Source organism: Ovis aries, chromosome 6 (genome assembly GCF_016772045.2).
Source record: "Ovis aries strain OAR_USU_Benz2616 breed Rambouillet chromosome 6, ARS-UI_Ramb_v3.0, whole genome shotgun sequence".
NCBI lineage: Eukaryota > Metazoa > Chordata > Mammalia > Artiodactyla > Bovidae > Ovis > Ovis aries.
Genome location: NC_056059.1, coordinates 98,599,140 through 98,623,803, shown reverse-complemented (window position 1 = coordinate 98,623,803; position 24,664 = coordinate 98,599,140). Strand labels below are relative to the sequence as shown.

General features: G+C 43.6%; 1 protein-coding gene across 1 annotated transcript in view; it reads left to right on the top strand.

Annotated features, from left to right (window-relative positions):
• The first annotated feature begins 3,140 nt into the window (after window positions 1-3,140).
• PLAC8 (placenta associated 8) overlaps window positions 3,141-24,664 on the top strand; it is a 33,620-nt gene continuing 12,096 nt past the window's right edge. The window contains exons 1-2 of the mRNA XM_004009959.4: window positions 3,141-3,199; window positions 23,605-23,755. Coding sequence (XP_004010008.1) covers window positions 23,635-23,755 — 121 coding nt within the window. The 5' untranslated portion in view covers window positions 3,141-3,199; window positions 23,605-23,634. The remainder of the gene's footprint in view (window positions 3,200-23,604; window positions 23,756-24,664) is intronic.

Sequence of the window (24,664 nt, the reverse complement as noted above, 5' to 3'; positions counted from 1 at the left end):
CATAACTTTGGATACCCGTGCTTTGACCTGAACCTGTAAAGCTAAAAACAAAAGAACTGTACACAGCTGAAGTCTAGTTGGTACATTGGCTGCTCACAGAAGTATGGGTTAGCAATTCTGAAAGCATCCTGTGTACATACTAGGAGTGAACAAATAAGTAAATATATTGTAGAAACCGAGAGCTCACTTTTTCATTGTCTGAAAAAGAACTTAAAATAAGACAAGGGGGAAAGCTAGAATTAAACCTCATGGAACTGGATTAGAATTAGAAGTATCAGTATGAAGTCATGGTTTTTATGGATAATGATGGATGGATGTACATGTATACAGATTCATTCATGTGTATAAGTGAATATACATATATCTCCTCTCTTTACTAAAGGACCCTAAAAGCAATGAGAATCCAACAGCCATAAGCTTGCCTAAAACAGATCTTTTCTAAATACCATTCTCCAGTGAAAGAACCTAGGGCTTCTTGAGAAAGAGGTTAATTCCGCACAGATACTCTTCAAACAAGCCAGTCATGAAAACCAAGAGAAACCTGGGGCGCTTCTCCAGTTAGCCAACCCAATAGTTGAGGCATTCTCTACAGAGTTTGTCGTGTGTTGCTTTGTCAAACAAGACTAGGTTATTGAGCTTGTCACAAACTCTGCCTTCAGACTTCTTTTTGGCCTGGCCCCTGGATTTGTTCACTGGGTCTTTGTCTTTCTTGGCCGACTTTCCAGCATCTTTCTTCCTCTTGTCATCTTTGAGTGGCACAGTGAAGCTGAAAGAGCAGATGCTACCTCTGCCACCTTGCTAAGATGTTGGTCCAAAAGGCTAGTCTTCTAATTTTAGAGGTAAGGAACCCAAAGGTTACATTTTGAGTTGACTTCCAGAGGCCTCACAGCTATCAAGGTGCACAACCAGGATTTTATTCCACATCCGCTCAGCTACAAACATGTCTAATTTCTACACGTGATGTTACTACATCACATCCAATTTCTATATAACATTTTTTTTACACTTGAGCTTCTTCTTTTTGAAATAGCTTCATAACATTTTGATTTCTGATTCATAATTTAAGCCTTTCAGGTATGAGAGTGGCCAGTCTTTTCACTCCCTCTGAGGTTGTGTGGAATGGCAGATCTTTCTCCCTAGAGCAGACTGCAAGGTGAAAATGTGGGGCGGGATACAGCGTAGACCTCAGTGGACAAAGACTAGAGTCCCACGTCAGCCAATTCCTAGCTGCCACTTCACATTGCTGTGACTCAGTTTCCTTGCCAGTTAAATGGAGGTGACAATCATACCTACCCCACAGAATTGTGTGTGTGTGTGTTCAGCTGCTCAGCCATGTTCAATTCTTTGGGACCTCATGGATGGTAGCCCACCAGGCTCCTCTGTTTATGGGATTCTCCAGGCAAGAATACCGGAGTGGGTTGCCATTTCCTCCCCCAGGGGTTCTTCTCAAGCTAGGGATTGAACCCTCATCTCCTGCATCTCCGGCACTGCAGGTGGATTCTTTACCACTGGGCTGCCATACAATTTTACATACAGAATTGTGAGGAAAATTCAATAAATCAACACATAAAAAGCTTTTAGAGGACCTCCCTGGTGGTCCAGTGGCCAAGACTCTGTGCTCTCACTGCCGGAGGCCCAGGTTTGATCCCTAATCAGGGAACTAGACCCACATGCTGCAACTAAAAGCTCACATGTGTCAACCACAAGTTGTCATTTGCCATCTGCCTCTGCAGGAATTCCTTGTGACTCAGCTGGTAAAGAATCTGCACGCAATGCAGGAGACCTAGGTTTGATCCCTGGGTTGGGAAAATGCCCTGGAGAAGGGAAAGGCTACCCACTCCGGTATTCTGGCCTGGAGAATTCCATGGGTCCATGGGGTCACAAAGAGTCGAACATGACTGAGCGACTTTCACTTCGCTGCAAAGAGTCGAACATGGCTGAGCGACTTTCACTTCGCTTCGCTTCACTTCTGCCGGAACTGATTTCTGTGCTGCTGCGGCTCTTGACCTTCAACACGCCCTGAAGGGAATTCAGGAGTGGGGCACTCTGTGTTGGCAGAGTCAGGTCTTCAGAGAGTTAAATATTTTCGGGAACTGATTTTCTGAGCCCAATCCTTGCATTTCCTCGTCTCTAGAAAAGTACTAAATCCCTTCATGGGGGACATCAGCTCCTTGTGACTAGAAGAAAACTTTTGCCAATCAGGCAAAAAATTTTGCCTGATTGAATGAACTCCCCCTTCATCAAAACCACATGTATACCGACTGTCCCCCCATCACTGTGGAGCAGCTTCTCAGCACTATCTGAGGTGCTATCTCCTGGGCTACAGTCCTCATTTTGCCCCAAAGAAAACTTAACTAGCAACTCTCACGTTGTGCATCTTTTTAAGCTGACACATACCACCACTAAAGATCCCACATGACCCAATGCAACCAAATCCAAAATAAATAAATACTTAAATTAAAAAAAAATTTTTTTTCGTACAGTGCCTCAAGTATTCCCACATGGCTCAGTGGTAAAGAACCCGCCTGCCAATGCAGGAGACACAGTTTCGATCCCTGGGTGGGGAAGATCCCCTTGGAGAGGAAATGGTAACCCACTCCGGTATTCTTGCCAGGGAAATCTCATGGACAGAGGAGCCTGGTGGGCTACAGTTCATGGGGTTGCAAAGAGTCAGACACGACTTAGCAACTAAATAATAACAACAATAAGGGAAAACAAATGAGTCCAAAGAGGCAGAAGAAAACAAGCAGTGTATGATTAGATACAGAATTCCCGATAGCTTGTTTTCTCTTAACACTACCGAAGCTCCCCAGTTTAAAAATGGCAATAAATACACACTAAATCTTATTTATTGAGTTAAAGGGTAAAATTTTAAAATTGCTAAGTTCTGCCTGGCAGGGAAAATCAATCAAATTATATAATGAATCAAATCTGTTTTCACCTTAAAAAGATATGAGTGTACGTGATAAAAGGTAGGAGAAGGAACACTTTTTTTTCTTTTAATAGTTTCAGTTTGTAGGAAAAAGAAACATACTTCGAAAATTCTTCTGCCTGGATTTCACTGGCCAATAAAAAACCGCTGAGTATGTACTTTGACTACAACAAACTGCAATTGAATACACTTCTTTCCTGAGTCTTTCACTTCTAGTGAGATTCTCTAAGCCACAAGACACAGCTGCCCAGAACCTATTTCTTAACTGTAAGTACTTTGAAATGAAGCATTTCTTTAAAACTTATCTCAGCACTTAACAAAGAAAGTTCTTTTTAAAAGTATTTGATTTCCTTGTTTCTATTTCTCAACTATAGAGAAATGTTTTAATTTGAGGTTCAGCAGAAGGACCAATGTTTTCTTGTCTAATTGTTTTTTAACTGTAGTAAATTGAGTCATATTCAACATGTGCTAAGCGTGTGTGAGGTGCCGCACTTTTCATAAGGTAGTCTTGAACTACTGCTTTCAGCAGGAAACATATATTAGTCTTTGTGTCTATAACTGGGTCATGAATTTCACTGTTTATTTCATACATAGGTATGTTTACTTGTGCTGGTCTAATGTCTTTGTATTTTGTAAACATTTTGCTTGGTTTTTGAAACTTGAGTTTTGAAACTATTCTACTTGAAAACAGAAGATGAAATTTTGCAGTTTTAGCTAAATTATGAGAATAATGAACGAACGAGAATAAATCTTGAGAATCCTTGAATGTGAATTTTTGGTAAGAAAGTAAGGAAAACAGACTAGAATGCTTCAAACTTAAATTCTAGTGCTTTATTTATATGTGTAAAGAAAGAGACCATTTCTCACTATACATTTGTGAGCTTTCAAGATGAGAAGTTATGAGATGAAAATGCTTCCATCCAAGTAAAAAAAAAATTTAACATGGATAAACACCAGAAAGAAGAGGAAAATTGAAGTGATATATTGTTTAATATTAATGAATTAGTGTAGTGTATTAATACTATTAGAAAGATAAGGGGCTATCCTTTTCAAGATAAGGGGCTATTCTTAGAACAATGACGTGTTCCAAGACTGGAAAGACAGGTATAATATTAATTGTGACTATTAATGAATGAAATGAGAACGTTTAAATGGTGAACCAAATCCTGCAAGGTTTCTAGCCATTGAGATCACCTCATGAAAGGAGTCTTTTGCAGACAGGAGTCCCAGTCTCTCTTCCAAGCCTCTCCACCAAGATCCTCACTTCAATTCCTCCCACCTCCATTCTACCTTTTTTCCTGAGTGGCCCCCGTCAATTCTTTCATCACTCACTCTGCTCTGTGGGATCAAAGTTGGCAAGAAATGCAACAACCGTGTAGTCACTCAGTGTTGGGCAGAGTTGCTGATCATGGGAAGGGAACTACAAACTCTCTTGAACCTCCGCTACATTAAACACAGACACTTCACACATTGGGCACCCAGCAGTGTTTGCTAAAGTGGGTTCGATCTGCAGGTATGTTTGAATTTGTTTTCAGTTCTGCTGGGTCTTCACTGCAGCACACGAGCTCTCCTTGTGGTTTGGAGCATGGACTTGTGTGATTGCAAGGTGGATTCCTAACCATCAGACCACCAGGGAAGCCCTATGTCAGCAGTTATTCTTTTTATTTTTTAAATTTTTACTTATCTATGGCTGAGTTGGGTCTTTGTTGCTGCACAGGTTTTCCCTAGTTGTGGCAAGCAGGGGCTACCCTCTAGTCGTGGTACACGAGCTTCTCATTCCAGTAGCTTCTCTTGAGGAGCTCTAGGGTGCGCGGGCTTCCATAGTTGCCGCATGGGCTTAGCTGCCCCTTGGCATGTGGAATCTTCTTGGACCACGGATCAAACCCGGGTCCCCTGCATTGACAGGTGGATTCTTAACCACTAGACCACCAGGGAAATCCTACAGTTATTCTTAACAGACGAGAAATAAAAACGCCCAGAGATGTGGGTTAGAAGTGTCCCTGGTAAAGTCACTGATGCTCCATTTTCCTGAGATGCACGGGCACACAGCCAGGGGTGAGCGGGGCTAGGTCAGCCTGTGCTCCTTGACCAGCTGGAGGCCCTGGCATGACTGCATCTACCTGAAGAAGAGGAAGGCATTTTTTTCAGATTCTCACCAAGGTGGGTCTATGAAGAAGGGCTACATTACTCTACATGACAGCACCCTACGGCAAATGGGGCAGCAGGCCTGGAGGGTCTCAGTCAGATTCCTGGACCTCAGCCCAGCCCACCTAAATCACAATCTCCGGAGATAGTGCCCAAGAATCTACATCATAAACAGCCTCTCCGAGCGGCTTTTACGCACTGAAGCACTGAAGAACACTGAACGGAGGAGACAGGCTTATAGACAAGGTCCCAGAAATTCTTAGGAACGTTGCCAGGCACTAAAGTGATTTCAGGGAAGTTGTCTTTTGTTATCTTGCCCTCCCTCAACTCCTGCTGTTGATCTTTAACCTTGAGGGGTTACAGTTAAACACCGTCAGGGACTTAATGCCTGAAGCAACGAAATTTGCAGTTGTTTGGATGTTTTGTGTTTGTTTTTCTTTTATATTTTATTGCAACCTAAAGGATCCCTAGCGGAAAAGGCAATGGCACCCCAATCCAGTACTCTTGCCTGGAGAATCCCATGGACAGGGGGAGCCTGGTAGGCTGCAGTCCGTGGGGTCGCTAAGAGTAGGACACGACTGAGCGACTTCACTTTCACTTTTCACTTTCATGCATTGGAGAAGGAAATGGCAACCCACTCCAGTGTTCTCGCCTGGAGAATCCCAGGGATGGCGGAGCCTGGTGGGCTGCCGTCTATGGGGTCACACAGAGTTGGACACGACTGAAGCGACTTAGCGGTAGCGGCAGCAAAGGATCCCTAGACTTGTGAAATGCTATTTAAGCCTCAGAGAAGCAAGCGTGTTTGTTTTCTCTCCCACTTGATGACTATCAGAGAGTTGAGTAAGAACTTGAATAAGTTCTTGAGTAACAACTCTCATGTGAGAAGATGCAAGATCTTTTACAGGATAAGCTACATTGGTCAAAAAAGAAGTCTGGGATGCTGGTTCTTACTGCTGTCTGCTCTGAGCCAGGCTGGATGGAGCAAGCTTCCCCACTGCTATAGGAAACCTTCCCGAGAAATGAAATTTGAAACCTCCTGGGGCCCCCACTCTCTGCTTGCTTCTCTGTGCTGAAGTCCACAGGTGCACCTGGGGCCTCACCATTTTTCATATTCAAAAGAGGAAGTCAAAAGAAATGAAAGAAACAGAAACCAACCAGAACTTTGACTTTGGGACTAAAAACTGTTTAGGCTCCTGTAAACTTTCCAACAAACTAACTGGCAGTCAGCACACAGCTGCTGGCTACAAAATATTCATATTACCATTGGTGGACTTCAAAAGCACTCAGAGGATGCTCCAGTCTCTGCTTTCAGGGCTAACAGGAGCCAATCTGAATACACAAATACATGTAGTATATACTGAGTGAAGACAGTCAAAGGAAGGAAAGGATGGCTAGATAATTGCAGGCAGGTTTTTATTCTGAAATCTTCAGAAGATTATAATTAAATATTCATATAATGATATTAAAAATCACAGCATAAGTTTTCCCCATGGCTCAGTGGCAAAGAATCCACCTGTAAAGCAGGAGACACAGCAGATGCAGGTTCGATCCCTGGGTTGGGAAGATCCCTTGGAGGAGGAAATGGCAACCCACTCCAGTATTCTTGCCTGGAAAATTCCACAGACAGAGGAGCCTGGTGGGCTACAGTCCACAAGGTCACAAAGACTCAGAAGTAACTGAGCATGAGACAGTCAAACAGACAAACAAACATGTTTTTCCTGAAAGAGAACATGAGAAGCATATCAATTCATTCATTCATTCCTGAGTTTCATGAAATTCATGAATGCTAACTGTTTCCAGGCATTGGCTAGGGTCTAAGGAGAAAAACATTCAGACAGCTATAGGATAATCGGTGCAAACCTATACATTATTTTTTGGTCACTGCATTTTCTCTTTGTTTCCAAAATGGGTATTTCTTGCTTTGATTATAAAAGGAATAACTGCTAATTGTAAAACAAAGCTTTTTTCAGACAATGTACAAAATCACAAAGGTAGTTAAAAATATCTATCAACCAGGAACCTAGTGACAACCCCACTCTGCCCAGTTCTCTGTGCTGAAGAGAGAAAACGTGCAACATTTTGTATAGCCTTTCCTGGTTGTTTTGTTCTGATATGTGAAGATGAAAAGGAAAGGTAAAAGAAAGTTCAAACATACTTTAAAAAAAAAAAAAAAAGCATTTCCTGCAATGCCTCTTCTTCCCAGGCCCCAGAAACGGGAAGCCATCATTCAAAAGGATGGTTTCTGTCATGTGAGTACTGAGGTTTGGAATGTGGGCTGCCTGGCAGTCTAAGGAGTTTGGGAAAGAACTGCCACTGCTTAAGTGGTTTCCAAGGATGAGCGCTAGACTGTGTCTGATGCACCCCAGCTGTAGTCAGGACGACACACTGAGACTAGTACCAGGCACACTAATGGGCACCTACTGTGAGCCAGGCCCTCCACTGAGATTTGGAGATACGTCAGCAGACAAAGCCCACAAATATTCCCTGCCCTGGTAGAGCTTACATGCAGGATTGGGAGCTTCCTTTTCCTAAAATCAAGACAATTATTGTTTAAAAAAAAAAAAAAAAGGTGTGCAACAGAAATGGCATGACTGCAGTTTGTTGGAGAAGGCAATGGCACCCCCCTCCAGTACTCCACTCCAGTACTCTTGCCTAGAAAATCCATGGGCGGAGGAGCCTGGTAGGCTGCAGTCCATGGGGTCGCTAAGAGTCGGACACGACTAAGCAACTTCACTTTCATTTTTCCCTTTCATGCATTGGAGAAGGAAATGGCAACCCACTGCAGTGTTCTTGCCTGGAGAATCCCAGGGACGGGGAAGCCTAGTGGGCTGCTGTCTATGGGGTCGCACAGAGTCAGACACGACTGGGCGACTTAGCATCAGCAGTAGCAGTAGCAGCAGCAGTTTGTTTACTTTTTTGTCATGAATCCACAGAAGGAGTTTGTTTTGAAAGCTGTGGTTGCTTCTTCTTATAAAAAAAAAAAAAATAGACGTGGGCAGGAAGTAGAATCTGAGGCCAGCCTGTGTGTGTGCTGTGCTAAATCGCTTCGGCCGTGTGTGACTCTTTGCCACCCCATGGGCCATAGCCTGCCTGGCTCCTCTGTCCATGGGATTCTCCAGGCAAGAATACTGCAGTGGGTTGCCATGCCCTCCTCCAGGGGATCTTCCTTACCTAGGGATCAAATCTGGGTCTCCTATATTGGCAGGCAGGTTCTTTACCAAAGTCATGCCGTCTGGGAAGCCCGCTAAAGGGGTGCTAAAGTCAGCAGGGCCAGGAGTAGGGTGCTGGTGATGATATTTCTGTCTGTCTTACTTCCTGATCAGAAGTGAGCTGATCAGTCTACTCATCTGATGAAAACTTTTTAAAATGTATTATAAATGTCTGGTGAGGCTGGGTGACTCCTGCAGACAGAGCGACACGGGGCCAGGAAGGAGTGGGGCCCCAACCTCTGTCTCCGAGACAGGGACCAGCCCGAGTCCTGGCCTCGATACCCTCCCCACGGCCTTGAAGGTGCAACCGCCTGGAGCCAGCCTGGCCCTGATGGCCTGTGACCCTGCCCTCTGGCTCCCGGTTGGCTGCCCCCGGCGGAAAAAGGTCAAAGTCTGGCCCCAGCAGAGAAGAAAGCCGGGTGCACAACCCACATCCTGGAAGGCCGAGTGTGGGTGCCTTGTGAACACCGCACGCCGCGGGCACTCTCCATCCTGAGAGGCGAGCAGTCACCCAGGGGAGAACCCCACCCCGCCCTCCGCCCCGCCTTGCCTCCCCGCGGAGACCACACCTCCCGCGGGCACTGGAAAGGCAGGCGAGCGAGTTCTCAGCCCTAAAGGGCAAGGCCGAATCTCTTGCTGGGCAGAGATGGTTTGATAACTTGGTTCTGCCTAACGCGGACCTACCCGTCGGAACACACTCTGTCCTGCCCTTGTTACGGCCCCCCCTTGACCCTCCTCCCTGCAAGGGAGCCAGAGCCCAGGCAGAGAGGTAAGTTCACTTCGTTCTCTCGCCTGATGAACCTGCCCTTGAAGACAGACACCTCCTCCCTACACAAAGAGACCCACAAATAACACACGCCCACCACCACCAACACCAACACCATCCCTTCCTGCTTTTTGTTCACTTGCTAGAACCTTCTTTCGCATTGTTTCCTGAGAGATCCACAGTGGTTAGCATCTCTCTTTCATTGTAAAAAAGCAGTAAAAAGTCATTATGGCACATTGAAAAAAATAAAAAAACAAAATAAAAAGCCACCTTAATGTATATAAAAAATACAAACCTAGTAAATTTTAAATAAGCTTCACCTATTCTGAATGCATTTGACAGTGCTTTATACAAAAAAAAAAAAAAAAAGAAAGAAATTCTTTAGGATGGTTCCTAAGAATTATAAGGGGGAAAAGCAACCAGAGTTCAGAAATATTACAGCTATATTTACACCATATACTACTAGGATTTAGAAATATATATTTTTTACAGCTTTTGTGATAGATTGCTTTTGTATTTTTCGCTCTAAGTCCTATGGGGGCTTTTCCTTTTCCCATATTCTCTTTCATATTCTGTTTTTTATTTTTTGGAAATAATTTTAGCCTTATGAAAAGTATTGCAAAGTAACACATAGAAAGACAAGCAATAACAAATGTTGGCCACGACAGAAACTGCAAACAAAACCCAACCTTTTTGGAAAATAGTTTGAAGTAGTTGGAAACACTAAACATGGCTTTGATGGTATAGTGGTGAGCATAGCTACTTTCCAAAATGCTAAACATAAGTTAGCATTTTGACCCAGCAATTCTACTTCGAGATATGCCCAAGAGAAATGAAAATACATGTCCTCACAAAAACCTGTGTGGTAGGCAGATAGTAACAGGAGCATTATTCATAGTAACAAAAAAGTAGAAACAACCTCAATATCCATTCACTGATGAATGGATAAACACAAAATGGTCTATCCACATAATGGAATATTATTCAGCAGTTTAGAAAAAGTACTAATACATGTTGTGACAAGACTGAGCCTTGAAAACATTGTGCTAACTAAAGGACATCAGTCACAAAAGATCATATATTCTCTGATTCCATTTATATGAAATGACTAGAATAAGCAAAGCAATAGAGACAAAAAGCACATTAGATGTTGTTTGGAGGTGGAGGAGGCAAGAGGAAAGAGGAGTAACTGATAATGGATGTGAGTTTTCTTTAGAGGGTGTGCGTGAACATATTTCACAATTAGATTATGGTGGTGGTTGGGCAACTATAAATAGGCTAAAACCACTGAACTATATCCATTTGGAATGAGTGAATTCTATAGTATGTAAAATGATCAGTCCAGTGGTTAAGAAGACTCTGTATTTCCACTGTGGTGGGGCTGAGGGGGACAGGGTGTGCAAGTTCAATCCCTGATGGGGGAACTAGGATACGGCATGCTCTACAGGGCAGCCAAAAAAAAAAAAAAATACTGCTGGCTACTATATTGTATGTAAAATGAGTGTAAAATATATCTCAATAAAATATTTTTAAAATAACACACAGAGTCCCCATACAGCCCTCACCTGGCTTTCCCAGTTAATATTTTACAAACCATAGTATAATATCGAAACCAGGAAATTGATGTTGGCAAACTACTATCAACAAATTAACCTATGGATCTATCTTATCCAAGTGTTACCAGTTGTCCCACTCACATCCTGAGAAAGAGAAAGCAGCGCCTGCCACCTTGGAACTTGAGCGCGTGAGCTAGACTTTGGTCAGCTGTGAGCTGGCCTGGCACGCACACCAGGATGTTGGGTTTCTGGAGGGGTGGTTTGGAGATATAATTGACAGATAACATTATATTAGTTTCACTTGTACAACATAATGATTTGACATGTGTATATGTTGTGAAATGATTATCACAGTAAATCATTAACATCCATCACCACACAGTTACAAGTTTTTTCCTTGAGATGAGAACTTTTAAGACTTATTCTCTTAGAAACTTTGAAATATGCAATACATGTTAGTAATGATAGTCACCATGCTGTATATCACTTCCCAAGACTTATTTATTTTAAAACTGCAATTTTATACTGCTAGATAGTATAGCTTGTTGTTACTTCACCCATTTCACCCACACCCCACCCCTTACCTCTGACAACCCCCAACCTGCTCTTCATATACATAGTTCGGTTTGCTTATTTTAGATTCCAGGTATAAGCGAGATCATACTGTATGTGTCTTGCTCTGTCTGACTTATTTCACTTAGTGTAATGATAGCTCAGTTGGTAAAAAATCCGCCTGCAATGCGGGAGACCTGGGTTTGATCCCTGGGTTGGGAAGATCCCCTGGAGAAGTGAAAGGCTGCCCACTCCAGTATTCTGGCCTGGAGAATTCCATGGATTGTATACCATAGGGTCGCGAAGAGTCAGACACGATCTTTCACTTAATGTCTTAAAGAATCAGACACGATCTTTCACTTAATGCCTTTAAGGTCCATTCATATTGTCCTTCACGCTGAGTCCTGATGCTCTCCTCTAGCACATGAACAATTTCACAGAGCATCAACATCAGCTAAGACCATGAGGGATCAAATAAAAATACTAGCACTCCATAATCAAATTTGAACACAGATGAACTTTAAACATTATCCAAGCCATAAAATATCAAACACTTCCCTTTCTTGAATAATATGAGTGATTGCTGTTTCTTTGCCTACTGCATAGTCAGACATGCTCTAGTCACCCCTACTCCATAGATGAGATTTATTAATATATCCAGTCATAGCATTGTCTCCACTTTTTGGAACACATCAGTATGTCCCACTACTGACAACTACTAACTTTGGTCACTTGACTGAGATAGTGTCTGCCAGCTTATCCATTGGAGAGTTGCTATTTTTCCCTTTGTAATTAGTCAGCAGCCTGTGGGGTAATACTTTGAGATCATGTAAATGTGTTGTTTCTCATCATACTTTCGAAGTCTAGAACTAGCATCTACCCATGAGCCTTGCCTATAACAATTATTACTGTTGCTGTGCTTAGTTGCTCAGTCATGTCTGACTCTTTGTGACCCCATGGACTGTAGCTTGCCAGGCTCCTCCATCCATGGGAATTCTCCAGGCCAGAACACTGGAGTGGGTTGTCAGGCCCTCCACCAGGGGATTTTCCCAAACCAGGGATCGAACCCAGGTCTCCCACATTGCAGGTGGATCTGAGCCATCAGGGAAGCGCAAGAATACTCGAGTGGGTATCCTATCCCTTCTCCAGGGGAACTTCCTGGCCCAGGAATCGAATGGGGTTCTCCTGCCTTGCAGGCAGATTCTTTACCAGCTGAGCTTCCAGGGAAGCCCCAATTATTACTGTAGCATTTGCCAAATGATAATTTTATATTTCCATCACTCCTTCTTTATTAATTAATGGGAAATCTACCAAAAGAAAGCACTATCCCTTCTCCCTCATTTTAAAATTTATTCTTTTATTTTTATCAGTACTTGCATGTGTCCTAAGTTGCTTCAGTCGTGTCCAACTCTTTGCAACCCCGTGGACTGTAGCCCTCCAGGCTTCTCTGTTCATGGGATTTTCCAGGCAAGAATACTGGAGTGATTTGCCATTTCCTCCTTCAGGGAATCTTCCTAACCCAGGAATCGAACCAGCCATCTCTTATTGGCAGGCATGTTGTTATTTATTTATTTATTTTATAATTTATTTATTTTAATTGGAGGCTAATTACTTTACAATATTGTATTGGTTTTGCCAAACATCAAAGGTTTTTATTTTTACCACTAGCGCCGCCTCAGTATAGAATTATGGATAGTTACTTTGCCTATAAGTTATAACCCAATATTGACATTGTTTGGTTACTCATATTGTCCCAGATTTAGCTATTGGAAGAGCTCTGAGGCCCTGTCTCTAGTCCAATTTTGAACTTTTTCACCTTGTGATTCCACAGGATGTTCCAGGCTTATCTTGTACTTTACCTGCCCCAGTCCTGGAATCAGCCATTTCTCCAATAAACTCAGGCTCTTTTTTTAAACTGGAAAATGGCATTTAGAAACCAAGATTTGGGCACAAGATATGTTCATTGACAGTGGGCTGTTTTTGCTTCTAGGTCCTCTCAACAGAGAGGGCTAGGAAATATTTATGTATTCATACATATGCACAAACTTCCCTGGTGGCTCAGCGGTAAAGAATTCACCCGCCAATGCAGGAGATGTGGGGGTTTTGATCCCTGGGTAGAAAAGATCCCCTGGAGGAGGAAATGATAACCCACTCCAGTACGCTTGCCTGGAGAATCCCATGGACAGAGGAACCTGGTGGACTATAATCCATGGGGTCGTGAAAAGCTGAACATGACTTAGCAACAAAACAATGAATAACAACATACACACACATTTCTGTGTGTGTGTGTGTGTGTGTGTGTGTGTGTGTGTGTGTGTGTGTAAAGCTGTTGTTTGTTGCCTCGGTGGCTTCCTAAGTGCTTGTCTTGAACTTTGACAGGGTTACTGCCCATTTCTAAGTTCTAAGCGACTGTACTAAGTCGCTTCATTTGTGTCTGACTCTGTGTGACCCATGGACTGTAGCCCACCAGGCTCTTCCGTCCTTGGGATTCTCCAGGCAAGAATACTGGAGTGGGTTTCCATGCCCTCCTCCAGGGACTCTTCCCGACCCAGGGATTGCACCCACGTCTCTTATGTCTCCTGCGTTGGCAGGCATGTTCTTTATCACTGAGTCACCTGGGAAGCCCTCTTATTGTATAACTATAATCCTTTAATTGAAGTTTAGAAAAATATATGTTTGTATACTGCACTCACCAATGGAAAGGGAAATACCTAGAGCTATTTCTGGTGGTAGAAATGTCTAACAGGTATGAACATTTAGAAGAACATTTTACAGCTTCTTCTGTCTAAAAAATAAAATAAAAATAAACTCGTTTTATTCTCATCCAAAAACACTGAGTATTCTTCACATGAGGCTGTTGCTAGGACTCAGGGGACAATTTATAATGATAGATCTGGCTAATTTACAATTAGCTCCACTGGATCATAGAAAAAGTAAGAAAGTTCCAGAAAAACATCTACTTCTGCTTTATTGATTATGCCAAAGCCTTTGTGTGGATTACAACAATCTTAAAGAGATGGGAATAACAGACCACCATACCTGCCTCCTGAAAAATCTGTATACAGGTCAAGAAGCAAGAGTTAGAACCGGACATGAAACAATAGACTGGTTCCAAACTGGGAAAGGAATTTGTCAGGGCTGTATACTGTCACTCTGCTTATTTAAAGTATATGCAGAGTATGTCATGTGAAATGCCAGGCTGGATAAAGCATAAGCTAGAATCAAGATTGCTGGGAGAAAGATCAATAACCTCAGATATGCAGATGACACCACCTTTATGGCAGAAAGCGAAGAAGAAATAAAGAGCCTCTTGATGAAAGTGAAAGAGGAGAGTGAAAAACCTGGCTTAAAACTCAACATTCAAAAAACTAAGATCATGGCATCTGGTCCCATCACCTCATGGCAAATAGATGGGGAAACAAGAAAAACAGAGACAGACTTTCTCTTCTTGGGCTTCAAAATCACTGCAAATGGTGACTGCAGCCATGAAATTAAAAGATGCTTACTCCTTGGAAGAAAAGCTATGACCAACATAGACAGCATATTAAAAAGCAGAGATATTACTTTGCAGACAAAGGTCCATCTAGTCAAAGCTGTGGCTTTTCCAGTAGTAATGTATGGATGTGAGAGTTGGACCATAAGGAAAGCTGAGCACCGAAGAACTGATGCTTCTGAACTGTATTGGAGAAAACTCTTGAGAGTCCCTTGGACTGCAATGAGATCAAGCCAGTCAATCCTAAAGGAAATCAATCCTGAATATTCATTGGAAAGACTGATGCTGAAGCTGAAACTCCAATACTTTGGCCACCTGATGTGAAGAGGGGACTCACTGGAAAAGACCCTGATGCTGCGAAGGATTGTAGGCAAGAGGAGAAGGGGACGACAGAGGATGAGATGGTTGGACGGCATCACCAACTTGATGGACATGAGTTTGAGCAAGCTCCGGGAGTTGGTGATGGACAGGGAAAGCTTGGCATGCTGCAGTCCATGGAGTCACAAAGTGTCGGACACAACTGAACAACTGAGCTGACGATGAAGCCTGGGCAGATTTAGGCATGTTTGGATCATTGCTGATACACTGTCCCTGTGTGGATAAATATCCAGGGTGTTGCCCTGTGTTATGTACTGCTCTCCTTTTTTTGTTATGGGCACTACCCAACTATCCAGCTTACCTCAGACATGACTGAGTAGTGAAATCTAGAAAAGAAACCAGTGAACTCAAGAAATAGAAAAAGTAATATAGAACAACTGAGGTAATTTGCTTGTTTTTGAAACTGCCCTATGAGGAAAACAATACAAGAAAGCAAAGAGTATAATCATATTTCCTGAGTATCCAGAAGCACTGTATTTTCAATTTTAGTGTTTTTCTTTTGTCCTGATTCTGAAGTGGAAATGTATTACATCTCACTGTCTAACACACTGTGAGTGAATTAAGCATATAACAAGTGCTTAGTTCAAGAAGACAATGAAAAGTACCTCCTATGAGCCTAATGCTTAATGTGATGATAACAGAATAAATGGGAAGAGAGGGTTCCAGTTTCCAGTTCTCAAGGAGATCACGACAAACCAATGGCAATGCTACAATGCAGTCAGTGCTCTGAAGGAGCAGGCTCTTTAGCTGAGAGCAAAGGAAGGAACAGGGCCTGTAGAGTGAGCCAGAGAAGGGTTTGAATTTCACAATTTACTTAAAGTCTCAGAGCCTCCATTTCCTCATCAACTCAGTACTTAGCAGGGGCTATTGTAACATGAGGTGGACAGTGTGAGTCTAGTACAGTGCCTGATATAGGGTGACATCTCAGTAAATATTAACTGATACTTTTGCCAAGAATTATTTGTGGAAATGATCAAAAGAAATTTCCTTGCTGCATTTTTGTACATTTTAGCCACTCTCCTTTATACGAGTCTGATTTTTTTAAATTGTTCATTAAATTCATCCTTGGACTTTATCTTACTTAATGCTCTCAATGAGTATATAAGGTGGATAGGTCAGACACCACTTCCATTTCACAGATGAGTAGGAGGAAATTTAAATGGCTAGTTAAATGACTAGGCTGATCAAAGACTAGTCCAAGATCACATAGTTTAGAAAAAGAGAATTTGAGCAAAGATATTCTCACTTCCTGGTATTCCCTGGTAGCTCAGCTGGTAAAGAATCTTCCTGCATTGCAGGAGACCCCGGTTCAATTCCTGGGTTGAGAAGATCTCCTGGAGAAGGGAAAGGCTATCCACTCCAGTATTCTGGCCTGGGGAATTCCATGGACAGAAGAGCCTAATGGGCTACAGTCCATGGGGTCACAAAGAGCCAGACATGACTGAGTAACTAAGCGCAGAACAGCACATTCTCACTCCAAATCAAATCAGGGACTTTCCTGGCAGTCCAATGGTTAGGACTTTGCCTTCCAATGCAGGGGATGCAAGAGAGATCACTGGTTGGGGAGGGAGCTAAGATCCCATATGCCTGGTGACCAAAACATAAAACAGAAACAATACAATTCAATAAAGAATTTTAAAAATGGTTCACATCAAAAAAAAATTTTTTTAATCAAATCAATATTTAATTACTCCACACTGCCTTTCAGGATGGAGATAAATTAGGACAAACCTAACAAAATGTACTTCATAATAAGCTTTGCTTGGGCACGCTATCTTTGCTTGCCCCCTAACAAGGCTTCAGGTAAATTTCAGGTGAAGGATCAATTTGGATGCAGGAAGATTGGAGAGGATTACTGTCATATCCCTGAAGAATGGATAGGTTACCCACTCCAGCATTCTTGGATTTCCTTGGTGGCTCAGATGGTAAAGAATCTGCCTGCAATGTGGGAGACCTGGGTTTGAGCCCTGGGTTGGGAATATCCCCTGGAGAAGGGATAGGGAACCCACTCCAGTGTTCTTGCCTAGAGAACCCCATGGACAGAGGAGCCTGGTGTACTACTGTCCACGGGGTCGCAAAAAGTCAGACACAACTGAATGACTAACACTTTGACTTTTGACTGTGATATTGTGGTTTATACATATTTGACTTTCATTCCTGTTCAGGGTACAGAGCTCCTAAAACCTTTGGAATTTATTAAGTGATAAAAGTGATAAAGGTGTCTTGTTATTCATAACAAGCTCCTCTCAACTACAGAGTTTATGCTAATGAAGGAACTTTTGGAAAACTCTTGAGGATGGGGGCTGGTTGCCAGGGGAACCAACCTGTGATTGTTGTTGTTGTTGTTCAGTCGTGTCCGACTCTTTGCAGCTCCGTGGACTGCAGCACACCAGGCTTCCCTGTCATTTACAGTCTCCTGGAGTTTGCTCAAACTCATGTCCATTGAGTTGGCGATGCCATCCAACCATATCATCCTCTGCCACCCCCTTCTCCTCTTGCCTTCAATCTTACCCAGCATCAAGGTCTTTTCCAGTGAGTCGGCTCCTCACATCAAGTGGTCAAAGCTTGGAGTTTCAGCTTCAGCATCAGTTCTTCTAATGAATATTCAGGATTGATTTCCTTTAGGATTTACTAGGGGTGGAATGTTCAGCCCCACCTCCCAGACTTCGAGGCAGGGAGGGGAGAAGAGTTTGGAGACTGAATTCAATCACCAATGGCCAATGATTTCATTAATTACGCCCATGAAATGAAGCCTCCATAAAACCCCAAAAGGACAGAGTTCAGAGAGTTTGGGGGTTTGTGTGCTGGGAGAGTGACGCACCCCAAACTCCACAGGCTCTGAAGCTCCCCTTAGATATCTTTTCATCTGAGTGTCCATCTGTATCCTTTAATACCCTTTGTAGTATATCAATAATATAATAATACACTGTTTTCCTGAGTTCTGTGAACCACTTCAGCAAATTAATGGAAATGAAGAGGGGATCATGGGAACCTCTGATCTGCCTGGTCAGAAGCACAGGTGAGGACTTTCCTGGTGGCTCACTGGATTGGAAGTCTGCCTGCCAATGCAGCGGCACGTGTGTTTGATCCCTGGTCTTGGAAGGTTCCACATGCTGTGGGATGTGCGCTACAACGACTGAGCCCAGGCACTATAGCCCTTGAGCAGCAACCACTGAGCCCAGGTGCTGCAAAACTACTGAAGCCCATGTGCCTAGAGCCTGCGCTCCTCAGTAAGGGAAGCCGTCGAAATGAGAAGCTGGTGCACCCCAGTGAAGAGCGGCCTCTGCTTGTTGCAACCTGAGAAAGCCCGCGTGCAGTGAAGAAGACCCTGTACAGCCAAAACATTTAAAAATGAATAAATGAAAGAAATGCTTTAAAAAGAGGCACAGGTAACAACGTGGATGTACAGTGGATATCTGAAGTAGGAGAGGGAGGGCAGTCCTATGGGACTGAGCCTTTAATACGTGGAATCTGACACTGTTTGCAGGTGGCAGTGTCAGAATTGAGCTGAATTGCCCTGTATGGGCAGGCTACCCAAGGTGACTGTACTCTTGCTTTCTCTGTCCATCCTCTGCTTGACCAGTCCCGTGTCACCTACATTCTACTCAGATGACTGACCTTCCCCAATCAGTAGTTGCCTGCGTCCTTGCCAGCGACCCCAGCTATTAATTGTTCTAGGTTTTAGATCAGAACATCTCCACCCTGAGAGCTTATCAAAAGTGAAAGTGAAGTTGCTCAGTCGAGTCTGACTCTTTTGGACCCCATGGACTGTAGCCTGCCAGGCTCCTCTGTCCATGGGATTCTCCAGGCAAGAGTACTGGAGTGGGTTGCCATTTCCTTCTCCAGGGGATCTTCCCAACCCAGGGATCAAGCCCAGGTCTCTGGCATCTGCTGCATTGGCAGACAGATTCTTTACCACTAGCGCCACTTGGGAAGCTATCTGTCTCCCAGAGTTTGCTCAAATTCATGTCCACTGAGTCGGTGATGTTATCTAACCATCTCATCCTCTGCTGCCTCTCCTAGAACCTGTACGAGAGAAAGCTCATGCAGCAAAGAAGATCCAGTGCAACTGAGAGTAATAAATAAAATTTTTTAAATGTGAGATCCCTCTATCCATGAAATTGAGGCAGGATGTAGATAGAACCCTCCCCCGTACCCCACCCCGACCCCCTCCTCTGGCCCACAGGGTAAATCTCAGGGTAAAATTCACTCTCTGTGGACAGAAACCCCATGACAAGAGTTAAGGGAGGAGGCCAGGCCCTGCCCAGACCACATATTTCTCATTCTTGAAGTCAGAAGACCTCCTGTAGACTGAAACTCCAAGATAATAATAGCAGGACAATTAAGGGAGGACTCTGGGCCCTGCCCAGACCACATATTTCTTGTTATCAAAATCAGATCCCCAACCACACATGCACAGAAAGGTCCCCTGGCGGTCAAAGGCTAATGATGCCAAGGGATGCTCTACCCTTTTGCCTTTTTGGTAGAATCCATCTTGGCTAAGAGATAAGAGATGCATGCACACACATGGGAGGATCCTGTGATATACCAAATATAGACTGTGAACCAGGCAAACCAAAATGATTGGCCAAGGAAACCCAGAAGAAATGCCACATGGAACTGTTCAGACTGCCACAAGAGCAAAACTCAGTGACTCTCTCTGAGTCCCCCGCCTTGAGTCTATCCACATGTACTGTGCTCTCTTCCTCCTAATAATCACTTTATTTGTTTCACTACTTTCTGTCTTTGCGGGGATTCTTTTTTGCAAAGCCAGGAAGCCAGGGTCTTGTCACTGACCATAGGTCTAGTGGTTAGGATCTGGTGCTCTCATCGCTGTGACCCAGACTCAATCTCTGGCCGGTGAGCCCAAACCCCACTTCAAGCTGCTGCAGACTGAGGCCCCCCGAGATCAGATCTGGTATGGCAACTCGGGAATTTGGAAAGTCAAGATAAACCACGGGCTTCGCCCAGCTGTCACTTACAGCCCCTGACTTTTACTCCTGCCTTCTTTCTCTCATCTCCTCTTCACTTTCTTTTCAAGATTCAAATAATGCTTGGGTGACAGTTGATGCTGTCCTCTGGGACAAGGTGGACACGCAATTTCCAACCATGCAGGAGCCTGAAAGGCCTCTGTCTCTCCCTTGTTCTCACCATCTCTCTCTCACTGTCCTGTGTGAAACCCTCCACTACAGTTTTCTTTTCCACTTTACTCCCACAACTAGTTCTCTTTCTCACTCCTTATCTCCTTCTTATATATCCTTCTTCTAGGGAAGGATTTCTTGGATATCATTCCTAAGCTGCATCCCAGCCACTCTCACACTCTGTGCTGTCTGTGTCAGACAAAATCATCAGATGATTCTTAATTCTATCTCAGCTGCCAGGAAGACAGAGAAAAGGATTTGGGGGTTCTTCTGTTGTCTAGTCTCTCACCTCACTCAATGCCCAGAAATCTACTCTGAGAATTCTTTTGCCTGCTGGGCCTCAAAGCTTGAGCCCCATGCCGTCTTCCATAGTGCTCAACTCTAATCTCTCCAAGTTTCTTCTTTGCATCTATTGGACCCCTTCATTCCAGGCCTTGGTAGCCTACACATTCTTCTAGGGACAGCCTATTGGACTGGCTACTACCCAGAAGCCCAAATCATAATCATTGCAGATGCTCAGTAATGAGGAATACACCCCCGCATGGGAAGACTAATCATAGGACATAAGCTCTACAGACAAGGGATCCCTCCTAAGGAAAGTCCTGGCAACCAGTTTATACTTAGCTTGAAAGCACTTCTCTAATTGCTGTGTGGGGTGTTCTGCATGTGGTATTACGGAGGCCAGAGATATCTGGTCAGAAATCAGTGGGAGAGAAGAGGATGCTTGAAATACCATTAGGTCCAAAGAGAAACCCCTTCAGGTTAAAACCTGGTAAAAGTTTCCGGGATGATGGATTCCATCCTAGGAGCACTGTCTTGCTCTCAGTTGCAGGTTACTCAACATGGGAGGATCCCCCTCCAAGTCAGAAAAAAACATCTCTGGAGTGTATCCTTAAGAACTGGAAATTCTTTAAAACTGAAGGGTTCAAGAAGGAGAAACTTAAATTCTACTGTAGCAGTGCCCAGACTTTGTTTAAGTTGGGAAACGGAGAAAAATGGCCTGAAAATGGGTCTCTAAATTATAATAACCTTCTGCAATTGCATCTTTATTGCCACCAGATGAGAAAGTAGAGTGACATTTCCTATATTCAGGCTTTCGCAGTCCTTTACCAAAATCCTACCCTATGTGGCTCCTGTAATTTAAAACCTGGAGAACCAGAAGACTCTCCCAACACTTTAGATGATCCCCTTCTAAGCTCTCTGATCTCTCAAGGTGGAAAAACCTAGCATATCCTCCTCCTGACAGTATTCCCACTTAGCCAGTCCACCCCTCATATCAGGCAGAAACTCCCAAAATTACAACTGGGCGCACGAACGCCCATGCCCCAGCTCACAGATGTGGCCTTTGGGGTATTTAATAATCAAGACCAAGCTCAGGAGGAAGAGAGAACCCAACATGAGAAAAGACAGGCCAGGGCTCGTGCAAAACTGATAGCTGTTGCTCTCAGTCATGCTTTGTGGCCTCAGGGGGGCCAAGAAAGCTCAACTATTCATCTGGAAATAAGACCAACAAGAGAAAATGCTACAAATGCAAGTCAACTGGCCACTGTGCCCAAGACTGCCAGAAAGAACCTCTCCACCCGGGCTATGCCCAGAGAGCAGACAAACAGGTCATCGGAAGAGGGACTGCCCCCAGTCCTGAAGGGGAAGGGGGACTTTGGCTCCTGAGATGGCCATGCTGGACAACTGTTGTGGCCCTGGGGATTCTGGCAGCTCCCCCCAGTGAGATGCTAATCTCCATCAAGGATCCCTGGGTAGTCCTTGACTCCCATAGCAAAAAAGAAAATTGATTACTTAATTGATACAGGAGCCACTTGACTTTATCTTAATTTTTCACACTGGACCTCTCTCCTCCAAAAACTGTACTGTGACTGGCGTCGATGGAAATCCTTGCACTCATTATTTTACTGGGCATTTCACTTGCCAGTTTAAACCGGTGGATTTTGCATGCCTTTCTAGTTGTGCTTCAGTGTCCTACCCCATCCTTAGGAGAGATCTTCTGAGCTCCCCTGGGTCCATACTCACGTCAGGAGGCCCTGAGCAGGCTTTTATCTTGACTCTGACTAAGATAGAACAGCTGCAAGGGCCTATTCCCAGCCATATCCTACGGGCAGTAGACCCTTATCGAGATAAAGGAACCGTTGCAAGAGCAGTAAAGGCCCAACCTGTAAGAATGAGCCTTAGGCCAGAACCTGGCTATACGATAAAGCTGGAAGGGAAGAAGAGTTTACAACCCCTCATGGATAAATTCCTAAAAGCTGACTCCATAAGTCAGGTTATTTGCCTTTTTACTTTAGTTCTGCAAATCCTCCCCTTCTGTTCTATAAAAGAAACTGGCATCCAGACCCTGCCAAGATGGTTATTTTGAGACATTAGTCAACTATCCTCTCCGTCAGTCGGCTTTCCGAATAAAGTCGCATTCCTTGCCTCAACATCTCATCTCTTGGATTTATTGGCCTGTTGTGCTGCAAGCAAAGTGAGCTTGGACTCATTAACAGGCAGGTGTGAGTTAAGTTTTATTTGGGGCAAATGAGGTCTATAGCCTGAGAGACAGCTACTCAGATAGCTCTGAGGAACTGCTCTGAGAAGGTCAGAGGGGAGGTCGGTATGTATATGATTTTAGTGAAGAGGACACGTGCCATCAAGCATGCATTTGGGCAGAAGGTTGCTGCAGGTCACATGGAGCAGTTGTCTCCATTAATGATTTTTGTTCTTTTCTAGATATGAGACGATGTGAGAGACTGGGCTCATAAAATCTTGTCTCAAAAATATCTAACTCTCTGAAGGCCTGTTCCCTAGAGCACAGAGTGCTTCATTCCTAATTTCCTTTCAGGAACTCCTTTCGGGGCGTGTTGAAAGTCAGCAACTGGAGTGGTTAATGACTTAGTTCTTGTGGCACCAGATAATGAGTGACACTTTTTAGTTGGCATGGCTTTGCAGGTGGCACAGTGGTAAAGAATCTACCTGCCAATGCAGGAGACGCAGGAAACAAGGGTTTGATCCCTGCGTCAGGACAATCCCCTGGAGGAGGAAATGGCAAACCACTCCAGTGTTCTTGCCTGGGGAATCCCACGGCCAGAGGAGCCTGGTGGGCTATAGTCTATGCGGTCACAAAGAGTCAGACACGACTGTGCACACACAAGTGCCATTTACACAGGTTTCCTCATCTGTTTCCCTGTCTTGTGTGGAGACCAGATAGCTGTTTAAAACAGTACTTACAAGCCTGTCTCATTCCCTAACTCCAAGAGAAGCATCTGTTCCTTTAACCGATTCAGTGAATCCCTTCCTCCAGGAGCCTCTGTAGAAACAGGTTCTTCCAAGATCAGCCAGCAACTTGATCTAAACTGCCTCACTTGCCTGTGAAGCACAGTCCCTGAAAACAGGCTTCCAAGAGCAACCTCCAGACTACTGACACCAAGTTTTTCCTTTCAGATCACACCTGCCTAAGGCCCTGCATCGAAAATGCAAGCTGCACCTTCTCCAGTGGTCATTGTAACTCAGCCCGGAGTTGCAAGCGGTCCAGTACCTCAAAACTCCAACTGGCAGACAGGCATGTGTGACTGTTTCAGCGACTGCGGTGTCTGTAAGTGCTGGGATAACCTGTAACTGACTCAGAAGTGAATTTTAACCTTGTTGTCCAGTCACTAAGTTGTATATAACTCTTGGTGACCCCATGGACTGTAGCATGCCAGGGTCCTCTGTCCTCCACAATTTCCCAGAGTTCACTCATATCTTTCCTTCATTTCTCCCTTATGGTGTAATAAAAGTTCCCCTCTCATTCCTGCCTGTCAGGCAGTGCTTTGCTAACAGAAAAATCCTGTACCAGTTGTAGGTTCATTCTTCTTCACCCTTCAAAGGATAGTCTTACTAAAAAGTAAGTAAAAGTAAAAAGTAAAAAAAAGTTCTGGAGTTAAGATAACTGTAAAAAAAAAAAGCCAATGATTTGAACAATGAACAGGCTTGGCTTAATTATTATAAATAGACCATACATTATATTAGAAGAGACATTTAAAGTTTAACTTGTTTAAAAAGAAAAAAGACTGCTTTTGTTACACATCAATTAAACTCATTACAGTTACACTGTGGCCCATACACAAGGGTTCATTTTCATCCATGGTTTCAGCATGAGCTCACATAAGCATTCTTTTTATTTATACATTTAGAATTGTTATACAGACAAGAATAAAGAACTCTGAAGGCAATTAACTGCTCAGCGGGTAAAATATCTCTAACTCTGCTTCATCTTCTGTTTTGTTTCATTTTATGAGATCTAAGACAACCTGAGAGAAGAAAAGTTTGGGCTAAGATGTGCATGTCAGAGAGAACAAATGCTTAGTTCTCAACACCAAGCAAGAAACAAACCTGCCTACAAAATAAAAAAATGAAACAAATTTTACTCTGAGGTTTTTTTGTTCATTTGTTTCTTATTTTCACCTGTTTCAAATCTACCCAGTGTTCTGAGACAGGGAAGGAAAACCTTTTAACCTTTAAC